The 21,009-nt window shown below is 42.9% G+C and overlaps 1 protein-coding gene across 10 annotated transcripts in view; it reads right to left on the reverse strand.

The window, feature by feature from the left end:
* The window catches only part of ryr2a (ryanodine receptor 2a (cardiac)), a 239,497-nt gene that overhangs the window by 118,654 nt on the left and 99,834 nt on the right, over window positions 1-21,009 (reverse strand). For 6 of the 10 annotated variants that reach the window (XM_031323970.2, XM_031323967.2, XM_035997754.1 and 3 more), the window contains 13 exons: window positions 20,495-20,613; window positions 19,635-19,768; window positions 16,665-16,906; window positions 15,502-15,694; window positions 14,472-14,676; window positions 13,101-13,205; window positions 11,059-11,162; window positions 10,229-10,312; window positions 9,828-9,987; window positions 7,390-7,537; window positions 7,077-7,180; window positions 5,897-6,001; window positions 5,579-5,753 (listed from right to left, as the gene is read on the reverse strand). In XM_031323970.2, coding sequence (XP_031179830.1) covers window positions 5,579-5,753; window positions 5,897-6,001; window positions 7,077-7,180; window positions 7,390-7,537; window positions 9,828-9,987; window positions 10,229-10,312; window positions 11,059-11,162; window positions 13,101-13,205; window positions 14,472-14,676; window positions 15,502-15,694; window positions 16,665-16,906; window positions 19,635-19,768; window positions 20,495-20,613 — 1,878 coding nt within the window. The remainder of the gene's footprint in view (window positions 1-5,578; window positions 5,754-5,896; window positions 6,002-7,076; window positions 7,181-7,389; window positions 7,538-9,827; window positions 9,988-10,228; window positions 10,313-11,058; window positions 11,163-13,100; window positions 13,206-14,471; window positions 14,677-15,501; window positions 15,695-16,664; window positions 16,907-19,634; window positions 19,769-20,494; window positions 20,614-21,009) is intronic. The other 4 variants (XM_031323968.2, XM_035997758.1, XM_035997753.1 and 1 more) reach the window with 1 other exon arrangement.

Consider the following 21,009-nt stretch of genomic DNA (forward strand, 5'->3'; position numbering starts at 1 on the left):
GCTTATGTTAACATTAGTTAGCTTTTTCTGGTTTCCTAACTGCGTTGCGAGTTATAGGAGCTTATAGCTGGGAGCTTCATGGAGAAAGCTAAAGTTAATGTTAGCTTCCCTACAGCTGTCAGAGTTACAGAACCTGCTGAGAACCATGGCCTCCGATTTAGAGGTGCTGATCCTCATCCCAGCCGCTTCACACTCAGCTGCGAACCAATCCAGTGAGTGCTGAAGGTCACAGGCCGATGATGCCATCAGGACCACATCATCTGCAAAAAGCAGCGATGAGATCCCCAGCCCACCGAACTGCAACCCCTCTCCACCCCGACTACGCCTCGATATCCTGTCCATAAATACTACAAACAGGATTGGTGACAAAGCGCAGCCCTGGCGGAGGCCAACTCTCACCTGAAACGAGTCCGACTTACTGCCGAGAACCCGGACACATCTCTCGCTTTGGTTGTACAGAGATTGGATGGCCCTGAGAAGGGACCCCCTCACCCCATACTCCCGCAGCACCTCCCACAGTATCTCCCGGGGGACCCGGTCATAGGCCTTCTCCAGATCCACAAAGCACATGTAGACCGGTTGGGCATACTCCCAGGCTCCCTCCAGGATCCTTGCGAGAGTAAAGATCTGGTCCGTTGTTCCACGACCAGGACGGAAACCGCATTGTTCCGCTTCAACCTGAGGTTCGACTATCGACCGAACCCTCCTTTCCAGCACCTTGGAGAAGACTTTACCAGGGAGGCTGAGAAGTGTGATACCCCTATAATTGGCACACACCCTCTGGTCCCCCTTTTTGAAAAGGGGAACCACCACCCCGGTCTGCCACTCCTTAGGCACCGTCCCAGACTTCCACGCAATGTTGAAGAGGCGTGTCAACCAAGAGAACCCCTCCACACCCAGAGCATTAAGCATTTCTGGACGGATCTCATCAATCCCTGGGGCTTTGCCACTGTGGAGTTGTTTAACTACCTCAGCAACTTCCACCAGGGAAATTGACGACAATCCCCCATCATCCTCCAGCTCTGCCTCTAACATAGTAAATGTTAGTCGGATAAATTAGTCGGATTTAGGAGTTCCTCAAAATGCTCCTTCCACCGCCCTATTACCTCCTCAGTTGAGGTCAACAGCGTCCCATCCTTACTGTACACAGCTTGGATGGTTCCCTGCTTCCCCCTCCTGAGGTGGCGAACGGTTTTCCAGAAGCACCTTGGTGCCGACCGAAAGTCCTTCTCCATGTCTTCTCCGAACTTCTCCCACACCCGCTGCTTTGCCTCTTTCACGGCAGAGGCTGCAGCCCTTCGGGCCCTTCGGTACCTTGCCACTGCCTCCGGAGTCCTCTGGGATAACATATCCCGGAAAGACTCCTTCTTCAGTCGGACGGCTTCCCTGACCACCGGTGTCCACCACGGTGTTCGTGGGTTACCGCCCCTTAAGGCACCTAAGACCCTAAGACCACAGCTCCTCGCCGCAGCTTCAGCAATGGAAACTTTGAACATTGTCCACTCGGGTTCAATGCCCCCAGCCTCCACAGGGATGCACGAAAACACCGGAGGTGTGAGTTGAAAGTCTGTCGGACAGGGGCCTCCTCCAGACGTTCCCAATTTACCCGCACTACCCGTTTGGGCTTACCAGGTCTGTCCAGAGTCTTCCCCCACCCTCTGACCCAACTCACCACCAGATGGTGATCAGTTGACAGCTCTGCCCCTCTCTTCACCCGAGTGTCCAAAACATACGGCCTCAGATCAGATGAAATGATTATAAAATCGATCATTGACCTTTGGCCTAGGGTGCTCTGGTACCAAGTACACTTATGAGCATCCCTATGTTCGAACATGGTGTTCGTTATAGACAATCCATGACTAGCACAGAAGTCCAACAACAAACAACCACTCTGGTTTAGATCAGGGAGGCCGTTCCTCCCAATCACGCCTCTCCATGTGTCTCCATCATTGCCCACGTGCGCGTTGAAGTCCCCCAGCAGAACTATGGAGTCCCCCACTGGAGCCCCATATAGGACTCCACTCAAGGTCTCCAAGAAGGCCGAATACTCCGAACTCTTGTTTGGTGCATATGCACAAACAACAGTCAGAGTTTCCCCCCCCACAACCCGCAGGCGTAGGGAGGCGACCCTCTCGTCCACCGGGGTAAACTCCAACGTAGCGGCGCTCAGCCGGGGGCTTGTGAGTATCCCCACACCCGCCCGGCGCCTCACACCCTGGGCAACTCCGGAGAAGAAAAGAGTCCAACCCCTATCCAGGAGTATGGTTCCAGAAGCGAGACTGTGTGTAGAGGTAAGCCCCACCAGATCTAACCGGTAGCGCTCCACCTCCCGCACCAGTTCCAGCTCCTTCCCCCACAGAGAGGTGACATTCCACGTCCCCAGAGCCAGCGTCTGCTGCCCGGGTCTGGTCCGTCGAGGCCCCTGACCTTCACTGCCACCCATGTGGCAGCGCACCCGACCCCAGCGGTTCCTCCCACAGGTGGTGGGCCCATGGGATGGAGAGATGGATGCCATGTAGCTTTTTCGGGCTATGCCCGGCCGGGCTCCGTGGCAAACCCGGCCACCAGACGCTCGCTGACGAGCCCTCCATCTGGGCCTGGCTCCAGATGGGGGCCCCGGGCTTCCTCCGGGCAGGGTCACTCCATCTCTTCCTCGGTCACTCATAGGGTTTTTGAACCATTCTTTGTCTGGCCCCTCACCTGAGACCACTTTGCCTTGGGAGACCCTACCAGGAGCACAAAGCTCCAGACAACACAGCCCTCAGGTTCATAGGGACACACAAACCTCTCCACCACGATAAGGTGATGGTTCCAGGAGAGGTTCATGGAGACAGCTAAAGTTAATGTTAGCTTCACTACAGCTGTCAGACTTAGCTTCGACTTCATATATTACCTTCTAATAGCTGTATTCTCAGTAACGTGCAAGAAAAAAAAAAATAGTAGTGACAGCACAGTTTGGCTTAGCTAGTTATAAATGCTGTTAGCATTGTCGCTAACACTATTGTTAGTCTTACTTAGTTTATGAGAAATCGTTTTGGCTGTGCTTTCTAACATGATGTCATTGTGCTAACCAAGTAGAGCTGGGGGTAAACGATTATTTATTAAACGATTAATCGGGCGATTATTTTATCGATTAGTCGACTAATCTAACGACTAATTGGACGATTAATATAACGATTATTTTTCTGTTGCTCGATTAATAAAAACCATAATGTATCTCAAATAAATACCAAAAAATTCTTAATAATATATTTTATTAAACAATTTTGCACAGCAAAAAATCTTCTGCTTTACACAAAATAAAATAATTATTTTACTGTTATACAAAATGAAAGGCCAGCCTGTTTACTCTTTTACAGTACCAACATAACTCTCTTGTTCAAAAAAATCAAGTCGTAGTGCAAAAAAGGAAAAACACTGTGCAGTGCACAGTACAGACATTCCTTGGATTGTTTAACACAACATAACAGTCCCAACATAAAACCTGATGCATAATCAAACTGACTCTCTTAACTGCTATTCTGTAGGTTTACATGCTAATGCAGCTGTGCACTTTGGTGGTGCTAGGCTAACCAACGCATCTTAGCTCTCTGTGCAGTTTGTTCGTGCTAGGTTAGTAGCTAACGTTCACGTTAGCTAACGTTAGCTACTATAGATAGCTGTGTTCTGCAGCTGTAAGCTAGCTACCATTCAAGCCAACATTAGATGATAACTAACGTTAGCTAAACACAGCTGCCTAGGCGCCAGTAGCTAGCTAACGTTAACGTTAGCTACTAACCTAGCACGAACAAACTGCACGGAGAGCTAAGATAGTTAGCTAGCACCACCTAAGTGCGCAGGCTACACAACACACTACACAAACATGAAATTAATTTAGCTAATGTTAGTACTTGGGACTATATTTTAAGTATTCCCATACCCTCGATGATTAAGGACGAGCTGTTTTTTTAGGACTTCTTCTTTTCATGGGGCTTTTTGCAGGGCTTTGTTGGGAATTCTGTGAGGAGGTTGCTGTTTCCTGCAATGTTTTGGTCTCCCACATATGTGTGTGGCGAAGCGTCGACGCAAAAATACGACGTCGACGTAATTTTGACGTCGATGCGTCGACGTCATCGACGCATCTCTGCAGGCCTATAACCAAGCACCGTTAGCCTTTACAACAGAGCTGCTTCACTACACTTGTTAGATAATGCTTCATTACAGAGTTCTCTGTTTTGAGTTTGTCGCTGTGTGCTCGTGGTGGAAAAGAAATGCAATGCGCCATGACGTAGGTCTCCTTCAAGGCCAGGCTGATGTCGGAAGTCCTTCTGGTGGACCGAACGTATAACAACAACCACATGCTTATAGTGGCATTGACAATGCATAAGCCTGAGTAGTGTGGTACATATTTATAACAGGCTGCATATGAGCATTAAATATTCAAATATTATCTGAATATTTAAAAAAATAACAAATGGAATTGAAATGGTATTATAGAGGAAGACTGACAGCTCTAATGCACAGTGTTGAGCGCCATTTTGTTTTGAACTAGTCAAATGACCATGGCAAACAGTTCAATGTCCATTTTACTGTCATTCTATTTCTATTGTTAAGCCTTGCAGTTATTTTCAGAGACGGGGCTCAGCCATGGTTCAAACTCCTTGTCGTCCAAGCATTTGTGCGAAAACTTACATTTCCCCATTAGCTAGGTGATGCTAATGATACGAAGCAGCAGGAGTCAGTGAGCACGCTAACAGTTATCCTTTTCAGATGACGTCAAATCCAGCTGGATGACACAAATAAACTACACAGAATCATACATACAACCTCTTTGGATAAAATATACATTTTTAAAACAAGATACAAAATGTAATACCTCGGAAAATAGTGTTTCAAACTTTAAAGGTGCAATATGTAATATATTTACTGTATTGTTTACTATACAGTGCTATTAGCGGTTCCTGCTGTAATTTTAAGCAGAGAAAGTGCATCTGTCAGTCGGGTGTAGAGCACGGCAAAGTAGTGGTGTTTTTAGCGGTTCTTGCCGTAATTTTAAGCAGAGAAAGTGTGTCTGTCAGTCAGGTAGAGAGGACGGCGAGGTAGTGGTGTTTGAAAGGTTGTTGCAGTAATTTAAAGCCGAGAAAGTGTCTCTGTCAGTTGGGTACAGAGCTCCACGTGAGCATGGGCTTCTATGACAATAGAGTAGATGTCAATATAGCCAGCATCTAACGTTAGCTACTCCGCTGTGCTGTGGAGTAATGTCTGGCTATGTGAGACAAGCATCTAGTAACATTGTTGTGGATGCTGCGGTCTCAGCCTGGCAACCTCTGTAAACTTTGAGTCTGGGGAGGAGGGGGCGGGGGAGACGACTCTCTCCAGTATTTTGAATTTGTACTGCAGTAACTATTTTAAACACTAGCTGTCAGTATTACATATTGCACATTTAATCATTTTTAAGGGCCTTCATTTTCACTAAATTGATTTATCAACTACTAATACTTTTTTTAGACCCTGCGGACACCTTGTAATGTTGTGTGTGTGTGTGTGTGTGTGTGTGTGTGTGTGTGTGTGTGTGTGTGGTCAATGACGCAGCACTCACCTTCACCAACTTCAAAGTCCTTAAAGGCCAGCTCAGATCCCGAGTCATCCAGCAGCACTTCTCCATTAAGTGTGAACATCATGGTTTGTTCGTTGAGATCCACCATGCAGCCCACCACGTCCCCTGTCTGCCAGGCACGCCCAAAGTGCTCATTACCCTGGTGCCAGCGCTGGACCTAAGAAAAAAGACATTTCCACATTTTATGACTCATTTGGACTAATAAAAAAAAAAATAAAATAAAAAATAAAAAATTGCTTCTCCTGCAGTGCCAAGAAACTGAACAAATGGAATGTGTAGAGCAAATAAAAATCCAGCCACCTTGAAGCCATCAAAGACAAAAGCCTGGTCATCTGATCCCAGCTCCTGGTCTGGGAGGCATCCTGGCCTGGCCCAGCCCACCCTCATCTCTCCTGCAGTCAATACCTGGAGGAGAAGCAGGAACCGGGTGATATCCAGTTTAGGAACAGTAAAAAAAAAAAAAACAGCAATAGCTCAGTGTGATAACTTGGCCATAGCTGCACGTGTACCCAGTAAACTTTCGATCAGAATAGGGATTGTGAAGGGTCCTTGGTTAAGCTAAATACTTCTTAATAGTCAATATCTTACTACACACTACCTTTCAACCTTTTGGAATCACCTGTTAACATTTATGTTTTTTTCTTCTTTTTTTCAAAAATAACAATTTGAACAGAGAAAAAAACAGTATAATTCAGACACCAAATGTATTAATTTAGATGTGAAATAGTTCTGGCCCCAAAAGAAGAAGAATTAAATGATTCAAACTTCCATTTAGTCGATGTCCCCACAGTGTTGCATGACGGGGGAGAATTTGTTTTCAAGTCCAGAAATGCATAAGTGACCCTCGATCATTACTGAACCACAACGGTGCAATTGGGCTCTAAATACTTTGGGCCCTCTGCAGTCTACTCAGTGGTTAGATTGAAGAGGTTTATACTTTGTCAGTCTATAGCATGTTCACCTGATATTCCATAAGTGCTAACTCCAGACTAACCTTCTGTTTCTATTGTGAAGTTTGAAGAAGAGCTTTGCTAAAGCAATATGTTGCCTGTTCATTCCTGCTTGTTATAGGCTGCATTATTGTGCACTTGACAATGAAACATGTGCTTGTGAAACCTGTTCCTCTTTAAATCTGCACACATTTTGATGCTAAGCTTCCAGTTTCTTTTACCAATGACTGCTGGTTTCTTCTATTGCTATTCAACTAGTGCTCAGAGGGATATTTGTCTCCTGTCTGGTTAAACCATTGTACAGCATTTTGTTCTTCATGTACAAAACAAACCCTTCATACAAAATAATATCTATTTAAAAAAAAGGACTTTCTGCAACCTGAAAGAATGAAAGACCATTTAAACATAGAGTAGATCTGTCAGCCATCTGACTGTAGCCAATCGAGCTTTTGTGGCTGGAGATTCCAAACTTTTGAACAGTAGTGTATATTTCAGAGCATTATCATATCTCTCATCATGTCTCTTCTTACCTCCAGCTCAAAGTACCACTTCCCTGCGTTAACACAGTAGGTTTTTTCTGCTCTGAAAATGCGGAACCTCTCAGTAGATATGTTGCTAGGGTCAGATTGAGCTGCTGGATGAGAAGAAGGCAGGGAGGGAGAGAGGGGGGTTATGGGTTCATTATCATGGAACCGATAACATCTTACCATCACATGTTGTACTTCAGTTTAATGAGGGTTGTCATTTTTTCCCCCAACAATTATCATACAAAATGTACAAATATTCCTAAAAAAGACAAGTAATTGAATGAATGAATGCTGCAATGAAGGGTATGTATTGTACCATGGTCCTGGTCAGGAGCTTCCAGGTTGTATCCATATCCCAGCAGAGTCCTCACGGCCTCTCTCAGACTGTCTTTGTTGGACTTCTTGGTTCTCTCATCCAGCAGAATGTAGGGGACCAGACGAGGGTTTCTACGACTCTTCACGTCCTCAGAAGAGAAAGAAGCCAGAAGAATATAAACTAAATAACCAATTTCTTTATAGGAATGCAGTGCTGGGTGGGGAAAGTGAAACAGTAGTGCCTGCCCGTTCTTCATTACCATCACTGAGCAAGACACGTTCAACCCCTATAGCTCAGTGGAGCAGCAAACAAACGGAAAAAAAAAGATTTGTTTTCTTTGTGCTTGGAGATAACCATTGGTTCTAGTCAGCCAACTGGTTGAGTTGGGGAAAGCGTTGTATCTTCAGCATTATCCATGAGCCACTCAGAACTACCAAATGGTGATATTGCCGCTGAAGGAAAAACAGGGAACCTACGTTTAGTTTGACTATTTAGACTCAGGATTCCTCCCCACCAAGATGGCATGGCTGTGATTGGCCCAATACAGTAGCTGTAGGTGTTTTTGTCAGAGTGTCCCTCTGTGAATTGGGCACCAACAACAAAAAAACATACACAGGACAGATAGGGATTGAATGACAGTAACCAATCGGACACAGCTGCCATCCTGATGTGTGTACATCTGTGGAGCAGACCAGTCATCCAACTGCCCCTCAACAATTGACATTCAGAGATACAGGTAGGGCTAGGTATCGTTCAAAAATGTTTGATTCCCGCTACCGGGACTTCAATACCGGTTCCTAAATGATATTTTTTTAGGAAAAAAAATTCAAATTTTTTTACCAACAAAAAGAATTTACATTACAGCACTAATCTTTTTATTTTTTTTTTCAAGTCCTACTACATGAGTCCCGTCTCTGTGCATCAAGTAGAGTTTTTCCTGCCTGCCGGTATGACGTGTAACGTTAAGAAAGCCAATCAACAGCATTATTAGATCTTGGCTCGCTGACTCTTATGAAATTTACTCCTTAGTAGGGATGCACCGAACCCAGATTTTTGGGGTTCGACCAAATACCGAACCCACTGGTTAAGATTCTGCCGAACACCGAACCGAACTCTAATCCCATCTTTTATTTTATTTTTAATATTTTATTTTTAATTTAATACATACTCTATACTGTGTACATACACTTATACTTTACTTATATTGTTTATATTATATTTAGAGAATGTGTGACATGCACCAACAACACCAAAACAAATTCCTTGTAAGTGTTAAAAACGTACTTGGCAATAAAGCTTTTGTGATTCTGATTCTGATCCTCAGTCCATTAACACAGTAAACACATTAATGAAGTAAACAACGTCCACAGCCTCTAAAATAGTTAAATGTAACAACTTAATGTTGAATTCACATGCTCTTTTCACATCTTAGGAAAGCACATCACTATCGCCAGCTGAGTGACAATTTTGTTTTGCAAATGTTCGCTAACCAGTGTATGATGAAGACATGTTGGGTGGGTGTAATTAGAAAGCTAGTGTTAGCTAACGAGCAGCAGTCGCTCTGCTCCGCTCCCACTGTAGGGGAGACTCATTTGCCAAGAGAACAGCAAAGTTTTTAGCTGTGACTGTCTTTCCTTACCTGAAGTTGCTGCATTTTGGCTGCTGTCTGTAGATTCCTTCATGCACAACTCATACGCAAATGTCTTAACAGCGGTGATGTTGTGTATAGTTTAGGGTCCTCGCCACCACGAGACAAATCAGCATTGCAAACTGAACATGTAGCTGGACTTGAATAGCCTTCTTTTGACTGAAAGTACTGCCAAACTACACTTTTTCTGCTCACGAGTTCCATTTTCACTTTCTCACAGCCTACTGCATTGAACGCTCCACCTAATGCGCCATCATTACGTCGACCAGCGTAGCGCGCGTAGTGCAAGCGTAACTCTACAAAGAGTATAGAAGTAGCAAGAGCGTTCAGTCCAAGATGGCGGAGCTGCAGCTCGGTCATGGGTGCGTTTGTTGCAATGGAACGTTCTATTGAGTTCCGCCTCTTGTTACTTCTATACTCTTTGACAAGAGCAGAAACTCAACACAACGTTTGCCTCTTTTTCTCGAGTTTCGCCTCTTGTTACTTCTCTTTGGTAGCGTTCGGTTTGGTGGGAAAAAAAATTCTAAAGTTCGACAGTACCCAAACTCCGTCAAAAAGCACAAAGTTCGGCCGAACCCGAACTCTGGGTTCGGTGCATCCCTACTCCTTAGGTACTGAAATTGGGCATTTTTCGATACTCGATACTTTAGAGGCAAATCGGTCGGTGTCTAAACAGTATGGAATTCGGTACCCAGCCCTAGATACAGGAAATACAAAGTCATCCCTCTCTGTCTCAACACATAAACAAACCCACACACAGTGCCCAGTATTTACCAACAGTCTCTCCTACCTGTTGGATGCCATAGGTCCAGCCCTGGCGGATGCGATCCCTTGCCCAGACGTTGTGTGCGTTCTCAGCCAGTTTGTCCACCATGGCTTCCTGGGTGGAGGTCAGTTTGATGTGACTCAGGTCCAGAGGAGCAGGCTTATAACCACCGGACAACTCATAGCTGCACAGATAGAGTTGAATCAGGGAATCTTTAGCTAGCCATCTGCTCAACCTTTATGGACTGTTGTCTAAAAGCCTCTGGTGATCTCATCATCCAAATATCCTTTTTGTTCTGCCCTATTAATCATTTCATTAACTGTCCCATTGTCCCCATCATTGGATCATTACATCATGTAAGTATCATTCTGCATCATGTCCCTGTTGACTTGTGGCATTACTTTTTTTTGGTGGAGGTGACTTACGTTGGTGACAGTTTCATGCTCTTGACTTTCTCTACAGCGTGTTCATCTGCTAGGCCAACATGGCAACCCAACGCCAGGAGAGTTCTGCAACACACACAAACACACACATGGTCAAACATGTAATTTAGTGTTCAGGTGTTTGATAATGATCCAAACACATTACCACTAACCATACTCCTTTATGGACCGAATCACCGTGACTAACACAAAAATCACATCTGGGTAGACAAATGACTTGATTTACGGAGATATGTGATATTGTCAAACTTGTTTATTGATGTTGTCATTTTCAGCCATAACTGTAACATTTAAAGATATATAGTTTAACACAGAGGTCTGACCTATCTCACATTTCTGCTGTGCTTATTTTCTCTACTGTGTTGCTTTGCTAGCATCTTGGATAAATCAAATCTAGCGTTATCTCATTGCTGGTCGGTGTCATTTTCTTTAGTCTGTGGCCAAACAGGTAAATTAGCTCTCCAAGCTAATGTTAGTGAAAGTGTTGACATACTGTATGAAAGCATCAAACGTGCATTTTAGTTGAAGGAGATGAGAGTATATCCAGTTGTTCGCCGTCCCCGTTTGCTCAGAGCCGTTACATTGTATGTACGGGACGCAGCAGTTTTCGACCCAGAAGTTTTTGTAAACAAACATTCTGATTGGGTCTATACTGCTTGGAAGCGTACTTAGTGAGTTAACTGCCTAGTCTATAGAAGGAATCTTTGGGTTTACAGTATGAACAGATCGTGTCATCAGGGATTAATGGTGTCACAGATAAATATTGGATCTAAATGTCATATCTTATGTTGCTCACTGCACTGATGCATTACTTGAGAGTCTCCAGAGACATCTGTAAGTTGTAGCTTCTTTCTTGTTCAGGAAGCTTGGAGAACTCCACCAGACAGGGGTGTTGCCGCTTGTTATCATCTCGCACCTGAAACACACAGCCACACATAACAAAGCAAAGGTTAGGACAGTAAGGGAGTCTGTTGCTTGGCACCCTTCGATGTCAGCAAACAGAGAACCCTGGGACACATGGACGCATGAAGTTATAGAACTGGAGTTACATCAGTGTAACTTCCATTTTTTAGAGCTCTGCTCTTGAACAGGTATCACTGGCTGTTTGGGATGTGATGTGTAATATCTGAATTAGTCTATATCGACGATGTTTCATTTACGGATTGTTGTGGTGCCGCCGGAGGTTCCGCCGGATGTGCCTATTTTTGGCCGGATGTCCGTTACCTTCCTCTTTCTTTGTGTTGGCGTTCTAAACTCTGGTGGATTTCTGAGGACTATGGTTAACTGCTCCTCAGATCTCTGCAGGGTAAATCCAGACAGCTAGCTAGACTATCTGTCCAATCTGAGTTTTCTGTTGTACAACTCAAAAACACCAAAACAAGTTCCTTCCTGAGGCTATTTTTTGCAGAGGCACCGTGGCTCCGTCTGGCGTTTAGCACCGCCCATGACGATTGTGATTGGTTTAGAGAAATGCCAATAAACCAGAGCACTTTTTCTCCCATCCTGGAATGCTGTGTGGACTAGCCAGACCTTCATCCGCAGCGCTGTGGACAGGGGTCTGGCAATGCGAGACTATATCTGAATGTAGTGCAAGAAGTCCCAGGCCCATTTTCCAGCTGGGCAACAAGTGAGGACCCTCCTGGTTACTTGGGCTTTGCACTGAATGAGCCACTAAAGTGGATATGAATGACTGACTAGAATTCGATATGACTGCAGAGCACGTAAAACTCTGTATTTATAGAAAGATGTAATGGCCTTGGGTTAAAAGACTAGGTTAGGTTGAAGCTCTGCCAACTACCATTCAGCCTCCGTCTGTTGGGGGGGTGGTGTTGAACATCTGCAGTGGTAGATAATGAAAATGAACAGAATCTCACAGAGGCAACTGTGGTGATTCTAAAAAGGTGGTGTCGCCCCACGTCAGGACGGGGAGGTTAGGTTTCTGTTGTCACTGACTGTACGAGACGCATCTAAGACGGCTAGAGCCTGGCTCTGTCCAAGGTTCCTGTCTGTAAAAAGGACGTTTTTCATCGCCACTGTCGCACCAAATGCTTGCTCGTGGGAAATTGTTGGGTCTTTGTAAATTATAGAGTGTGGTCTAGACCTACTCTATTTGTTAAGTGTCCTGAGATAACTACTGTTGTGATTTGACACTATAAATAAAATTGAATTGAATTGCCAAGCCCCTTTTAATATGTGTAGCTAAGTAGGCTGCTCAGTTCTGCCATTTCATTCAGACATTACAGCACATTTACAGAAAGAGCCACGTTTGGCAGCTGGTGCGATGTCGCTGTTGGCAAACAGCATGTGTTGAAAAGTTTAACGATATGATTTAAAATAATTTTTAATCATATTAGAATTATGCAGTCTACTTTATGTGGTCTAGCAGTGACCAATAATTAAATGACAGGACTTGTTTGAGTCACATGCTGCATGTAAAGATGCTAGACATTATTTTATTCATCCATCAAAGCTGGCATAAAAGTCTATAATATAAGGAGGGAGACAGCTGGTCTGATTATTACTGTGATTGTACAGTACACATTTTTTAACCTCATTTGCAAGAACGGTAAACAGGAAAATGTATGACTGATCTGTGAAGAATCTCACTAATGAGATCATGCACATTTTGTTTAACTTATAAGCTTTTAAGCCTTTACATTCATCTGTCGGCATTCAATTCAGAGTTGAAAGTGACCTGCGATGACTTTTACATAAAAGTGACTCGGGCGCCTATTCAAACATGAGACAAACATGCTAAATTGTCATCAGATTATGTAAAGAGAAACATGTGTGAAAGGGGCTTATAATCAATCAAAATTCAAGTACAATATTGAGCTGTTTGTCTGATACTCACAGCACCGTAGGTCCAGCCCAGTTCTATCTTGTTCATCACCCACAGTTCATGGATGTTTTCTGCAAGCTTCTCCCTGATCCTCTCCAAGTGAGGTGGCAGCACAATCTACACACACACACACACACACACACACAAAACAAAAATGAACGATCATTTCGGACATTGCTCTTCTGCTTCAGGGCCCTATTTTAACAATTTGAAACGCAAGTATCAAACGCTAAACACAAGTAGCTTTGTGGGTGGATCTCGGGTGCTGTTGCTATTATACCAGTGGGATAAATGACTCTTGTGCCCGACGCAAATCTAAAATGGGTTGGTCTGAAGTAGCTACATTACTCATAGGGGTGGTTTGGGCGTTACGTGCAATAAACCAATCAGAGCGTTATCTCACATTCCCTTTAAAAGCAGGCGCGTTTGTTCCATGGTGAGGTTATGGTGATATTTTTACCGAGATTACCTCACTATAGACGATGCAGCTCTTCTGTCTCTCCTCTCCCGTGCTGCTGCTGGGGCATTTGGGTTAAGTGGCATCGGCACATGCAGTTCAACATCACATCTCCTTAAGTCCTCTAATATTTCCTCATTTATGTCATCAACACATCCATGATTCATGGAAATGTTGTGTAAAACAAGGTCATATTTTTCCTTGTATTTATGTATGGTTTGCAAAAATGGGAACTGCTGGGTCCGTGAGATGAGAGAAGCAAAGTGCATGCGCGGTGTGCACACTCTACATTACGGCCAAGCATGCGCCCTTAAAATAGCATCTGAATAACGTGCCACTGACTTAGGACTTAGACTAGGTTGTTCCTGGTCTGTGGCGGAACTGTTTTCTGAAACTGCAAAATACCAGGGAACGTTTGCGCCGGAACACGCCTCCTCTTTTTGCTGAAGCTCCCCCGGGAGCGCAAGTTCATTCCCTAATTTACCGACGTGAGTCTGAGGAGGGAAAAGTCCGCTGTGGGTCGGGTGCAAAATAGGAATGATAAATGCGTCTGTGTACAAAGTCAATTGCGCTGGGTACAAGATAGGGCCCACAGTCTGGTTTGTTTTGCTCCACAGAAAGAGACTATCATGATTGGTATGAAATAAAACATTCATTGGGAAAGTGGCATCAAAACAGATTTTGGAAAAGGACATTTAGCATTTAAAACTGTTGATAAATAAAGCTAAATAAGCTCATGAAGCAGGATGAAATAACATGTCATAGTAATGAAATACAAAGTAATTAAAAATGTATTGATTTATTTCATTGTTAGATTATATATTGTTTCTCTATTTATTCATAGGATTATTTATTTAAAAAATGTCCTATTTATACAATATAGCACAATCCTGTATGATGGTAATAACACTGGCAGTGGTCTGTACCTGGCTGGTGTCCACAGGTGTGGGGGTGAATGCTGCCTGGCTCAAGGTGATGGTGGGTCCCAGCAGGTCTCTGGCTGCAGTCTGGTCCTGACTGGCCTCCAGCTTCAGCTTCTCCCTGGGCAACACCGCCTCATAGCAAGGGGCGTAACCTGGAGGAGGGAGGAACTTAAACTCCCCATGACGACCCCCGAGGAGGAAACGCACCCTGCAGTGTGACAGGTGACAGGAGGAGGAATCAATAGGAGACATTATGGTTTAGAGGGTATGATTTCAACATGGAAAAATACTTATGTCCTTTCCTGAACATCAAAGGAAACAAGTCTGTACCACCACCAAACCCAGTTTGTTAATTAAATGGCATTAGACATTGTTTGTCAGTATAGCTGGTCAGATTTCAGCAAGTAGAGTTATACAGGTAAAAGTTATATATATATATATATATATATATATATATATATATATATATATATATATATATATATATATATATATATATATATATATATATTTGTAAATAATAAACAAATGCATTTTATTTTGGTGTTTGGAAGTTCAAGAAGTGTCCTTTAGAAGTCCATATCTTTTATTCTTACTAATTCTAATCTTTATTCGACTGTATAATTACTGTTGCTTTTTTAATTTTGCAGGCTTGCTTGTATCCAGATGTTCAATAAGTATTGTAAAATATGTTATCTCTAATTGTGGAACACTGAACTTTCATTCTGAAAAGTGTTCTACAAAGATGTACAGTACATATTCAAATCAATATACAATGAAGTGTTATTCTACTGTAGGTGGAGGGAAATAGCATCCTGTGTATTTTAGCAAGAAATAAGCTTTTTCATTTTACATCTGGCCAAAGAGGTTGCAGCTGGTTGTTATTATATACTGTCATGTAAAGGTGACTCTCTGCTCTGCCTTTTATAAACTTTTATGGTTATATGTTTGATGGTGAGATAAAATATACTCAAGGTTTCTCTGACATGAAGGGGGCAGACAGGGTGTGAACTGTTTTCAGTAAAGCACTGACTTGACTCCTGCAGAGAAGCTGGCCACAGGAAAGAAGAGGCCGTCAGAGTTGAAGTTCTCAAACATGCCTTGAACCGGCTGGCCGTTGATCCTGAAGGAGATACTGGGCACGCTGAGGTCCAGGCAGCAGCTCACCACATCCTCTGCTCTCAGAAGATGCTGATTGGGTGAGCTAACAGTCCGTGCAATGCAGCCTGCACAGTGAGGACAGAGTTTCAGTTTGGCTTGAGTTGAACTTTTGAAATGTCTGCAATAACAAATCACCCAAATCCACATCGGTGCTGTCAACACATCCGGACCGTACTTCTGTTCTTCACCAGGGATCGACCCATACTGGTTTTTCAAGGCCAACACCGATTATTAGTAGTCAATGAAACCGATAACTGATATTTGGAACCGATATGCATTTACAGTGAAAATGAAAATCTTTAAGTCAAAATTAAGATTTTGCTTTGTTTAAAAGCATTCAACATAATCCACAGTATGAGAGAGTCAGATAGTGTTGTGGGGGGGGGGGACATTAAGTCAGACTCAGTGGTGAGTGAAACCAAAGCAGAGGGACAGACACAGAGCCGTAGCCGAGCCAAAGTAGAACACTTTTTAATTATCGGCCAGGGCCGATAACCGGTCTATGACCATTCTTCACAATAAAAGACGTGCTTCAACAACTCCAAATGATGCAGTAAAAGCTCCTTCATTTCCACTTTGAATGTAAAGTGATACCGTCGCCCAAGCGTTCTTACTGCTTTGTTTCATCAAAGTCCCTTTCGTATACTAATTAGACAAAATTAAAAAAGAAAATTCACACGTAGATTCTAAGATGTGTGTTAATTAATTATTTTTGTACTTCGGGGGCGATCGCTCAGCATAAGCACTGAGAAAAGACAGGAAACTGCATCAGACCGGAGGAGTCAGGATATGGCCAATAGCTGCGAACGGTATCTGAACATGGACACAGTCACGTTACAGCGAATGGTTTTAAAAGGATATGTTGTCTAATTATTTGAAAATGTGTAAAGTAACTTGTCCTATCTTAAGATGTACACATACCATTTAGATAACATTATATATAATATAGAACCAGTCGTACCTAGTTTTATTAACATCATCTCAACACACACACACACACACACACACACACACACACACACACACACACCTCACCTGACCAGAGATGGAGCCCATCAAAGCCATAGGAGTAGAGGTCATCACCCACCCCATTGCCCCCCCACCCCTCGCCCCCGCTGGGGTAAGGTGCGTAGCCATTGGTGTTGGCCCAGCCCACCCTGAGGTGAGAAGCCTCTGCTGTGACGAACGGCAGCGCCTGATCCACGATCAACTCGTAGTACCACTTTCTGTACTGAGCAGAGCCGTCACTGACGCCCAGGAAGATGTTGGGACGCATACTGTCGGGAAGATGAAGCAGAGGAGAGACTGTCAATCATCTATCTGAAAATAGATTTTCAGTGGGTTAGAATGACAACTTCATGGCCGGGTTGGCTCAGTGGGTAGAGCAGGCGCACATATAGTTAGAGGTTTATGCCTCGACGCAGAGGTCCAGGGTTTGAATCTGACCTGTGATGATTTCCTGCATGTCTCCCCCCCCCCTCTATCTCCTCTTTCTCACCTAGCTGTCCTGTCAAATAAAGGCAGAAAAGCCCAAAAAATAATAATAATAATAAAAAAAAGAATGACTTCTGTGCATTCTGAACTTTGAAAGACTTTTTTTTCCACATTTGAAGCTTCTATTGAGGTTTTCGAATGAAGCTTTGAAGTCATCACCCTAAAAATAAAAAATAAACAATCCTCAAACAAAATCCTCAATTCAAAGAATTGTTTTATTAAATCAATTTTATCTTTTTTATTTTACAACGACTTAACAAATTTACTACAGTATTATTAGAGCCGAAATAGTTTTCCTGTTATTGTGGTTATATAAATGAGCATGGGCATGTGCATGCAGCGGCTTCATAAAGTCATATTTACCAGTACTAATCATACATTTCATCCAGATTCCGATATCTAGCGGCTAATCTTTGAGAATTCCCAGCCTGTTTTCTTTGTTAAGCCCTTTGAAATGACATACTGTAATTTAGTGCTGACAATAAATGTTTTTTTCATCATCATTGAGATATTATCATCGGTGATAAACATATCACAAAAGACTGCCTGAAAACGCGACGAATAAGAAAAATACAGATAGCTTTATTTATCCCCGAAGGGAAATTCAGTTTCTACAGTCCACCGAAAATACAAATACACATTCATACGGCCAGTCATCAACGACAGAGGTGGCACAATAAAAAGGCATATGGGAAAGTGCGAGATCCAGAAATATACAACAAGAAAAAAAAAATGAAATAAGAACTGAATGAAGACGATAAAGTGCAATAAAAAGAGACAAAATAAAAAAATAAAATTGATAAAGTGACAAATGTATTGCACATTGCAATACATTTGTGCATGAGGTTTGTGCAAAATACATGTCATTCAAGACAGCTACTCTGCATTCAGCAGCTTAACTGCAGAGGGAATGAATGATTTGGAGTAACGGTTAGTCTTTCCGGGAGGCAGCAGATGGCGCGTCCTGAAGGCATTAGTGTAAACTCACTGGACAAAATATGGTCATGATTAATAATACGTTTTGCCTTTTGAGAACACATTTCTCCCAGAGAGAGTTTAAGTCACTCTGATGGGCTCCAATGATTTTGATGATTTTGAGAAACGATATTATTCAGGCCGTTTCTGTCCTTCACAGACAAACCGTTAAACCAACAGATGAATGAAAACATTAACAAGCTCTCAATATAAGACAGGTAAACAGTACACAGGATCGATCTACACACACCAAAAGAGGTGATTTTACACAGCAAACAAAAAATCTGCTGTCCTTTTTAGATGGCCACTGGGCTAAAACTTTGGTAGGCTGCAGCCTCTCCCCTGCTCTGTGTCAGGGCTGAGCACACACACACACACACACACACACACACACACACACACACACACACACACACACACACACACACACACATTGAGTGAAGTCAGCGGACAGCAGATTGGACCGGCCACGGCGGAGACGGTGAAGTAAAGTGAAGATAGCTCGAGTAGAAGACAACTACGCTTGTTACTGTGAGTAAGTGCAATAAAACCTTTGCGAGTAAAAAGCCAATACTTAGCGAGTTGTGACAAGCTAAAATGAAAGCTGTCTGAATGTAGTCCCATGCAGATCCACCTGGCCGTGCAACATTTCTGTCGTGCTGCGCTCCACTTTATTCCTATGGGTGACGTCAAGCGACTTTAACACGCCTGCAAAGCATCCCGGAAGGCGGCGCTGCATTTGAAAAAATGCTGCGCGTCAAAAAGCTGGCCGATGCCCATCTTTATGCAAATTAATCCATTGAACGTGATGCGACTATCCAGTAGAAGTAGAGCACAGGGGAGATTGGGGGAAGTCTCTCGCGGGTCCTTTGTTTTAGACGTCCTACTACAAAAATGCTCAGGAAACTTTAGTTCTGAGTAGCGAAAATGGACGCAACACGCTTCAGTCGTGTCGCAAAAGTGGATCCGCAGCGTTACTGTTCATCTTAGCTTGCCACATATCTGGCAAATTCGTGTCAACGTAGCTGCTGGCTATCCTATACTATACATCCTATACATAGGAGCAGTGGGCAGTGGGCAGCATACCATTTTTTAGTGTGTTTACAACGCTCTGGAGTTATTGGAAATGTAAACTGAAAAATTCCAACACAACCCTGCGCAGCAACTACTAGAATCTTGTTCTACAAATAGTATATTACTAATAATATTAGTGTAGCCTAGTCTTTATCTGCAACCGTGAAGAAATACCGGGTTTAAACAGAATAAATAGACATGCAAAATAAAATAAAACTGTCGATCAAATGTTGATTTAGGATAAAGCTTTGAATCTTTAAACTATTCAGTACAGCCCAATCTTAAAATCACAATATTTGCCATTACATTTAATGTACTGTAATTTCTCAGTTCTGTGAACACCACTAATTAAATCAAGTGTCTGTGTCTGCGCACAAGGTGTGTGGTGTGTGGTGTGTGTGTGTGTGTGTGTGTGTGTGTGTTTGTGCGTGTGCGTGTGCGTGTGTGTGTGTGTGTGTATACCTGCTTACGTGGTTGATCAGGCGGGTCTGCAGTAACAGATCTCTTCCTGGCAGCAGGTTGTCACAGATGAGGTGCTGGTTGGAGCGCACTGCCACGCCGTGACACACACACAGTGAACACAACACATCTAGAACCTAGAGAGTACACACATGCCAGATAATGTCAGTGTTGTAAATATATTATTGTTACAGTATGAAAACACACACACACACACACACACACACACACACACACACACACACAGAACTGCAGGATTCTTGATAGATTTGATTGGACAGGCATCAGCTCTTTTTTTTTTTTCTTTGCCTTGAGAAATATCTTGGTGTTATCTACCCTTCTCAGTGAGTCCCCTTCAGGAATTTTGTTAAAATGTATTCCACTTAAGGAATTTAAAACAAAGTTAAGTTGAGAAAAAGTGTCTTAATATTTAAAGCCCTGCTTCTGGCACTCAGCTTCAGGTCCCGCCCACAGATTCACACCACACACAAATATCCATAAAAATAATAATAATACATTTAATTTATGGGCGCCTTTCATAGCAGTCAAGGTCACCTTACAGTTAGAACAAGCAAAAAAGGCAAATATAATTAAAACAAACATTTAAAAATTGAGATAGAGAATTAAAAGAACGCAATCTATCCATGGATTTGATGGAGAGTGGAGTTATATGGGGTAGGCCTTTAGGAATAGGTGAGTTTTGAGGGAGGTTTTAAATCAGTTTTCCATGTGGATTGTTTGCACATAACTTTTCTAACTGATTTCAAGGTGTATAATGGAAGCTTGTACATGTGTAAAACCTTTGTTTTATATAAAGACATACTGTCCATGTATACCTATAAGAATAAAGTAAGTGCCTGTACCTTGTAGTTGCGTCCATGCTTGTCCAGCAAAGATATAATGGATTTGATGTGTCCCTCTTTGATTATGTTGAGTGCCTCAGGGCTCTCCACCAGAACACAGTGAAGCACCTCCAGTATACCTAAAAATACAAAAAATCTATAGTAAGAATGACTACAAATGAACAGAAAGCATTCAAAACCAGGGGCCGCATTCACAAATGATCTGGAGGCTAAAAGTAGCTCCTAACTGATCAAGACTCCTACTCTTTTGTTCAAAGAGTAATTCACAGAGACTCCTGAGTCACTGAGACCTGCTCACAGTCAGTCAGCTGTGCATTTGAAGGACAATGAGTAGATAAGGATCCAATCAGCTAACCAGAAAGGAAATTCAATAACACCGGACATGAAGGCTTAACAACGCTGCACTTCTGTGACTCTGTAAAAATACAGTTTACACAGCTGATGAACTTGGAATATTTTAAACTTCTTCGTCAGAATTATAAAACTAATCAACTCATCGTTTTCTGCAATAAATG

This window comes from Sander lucioperca, chromosome 22 (genome assembly GCF_008315115.2).
Source record: "Sander lucioperca isolate FBNREF2018 chromosome 22, SLUC_FBN_1.2, whole genome shotgun sequence".
NCBI classification, from domain to species: domain Eukaryota; kingdom Metazoa; phylum Chordata; class Actinopteri; order Perciformes; family Percidae; genus Sander; species Sander lucioperca.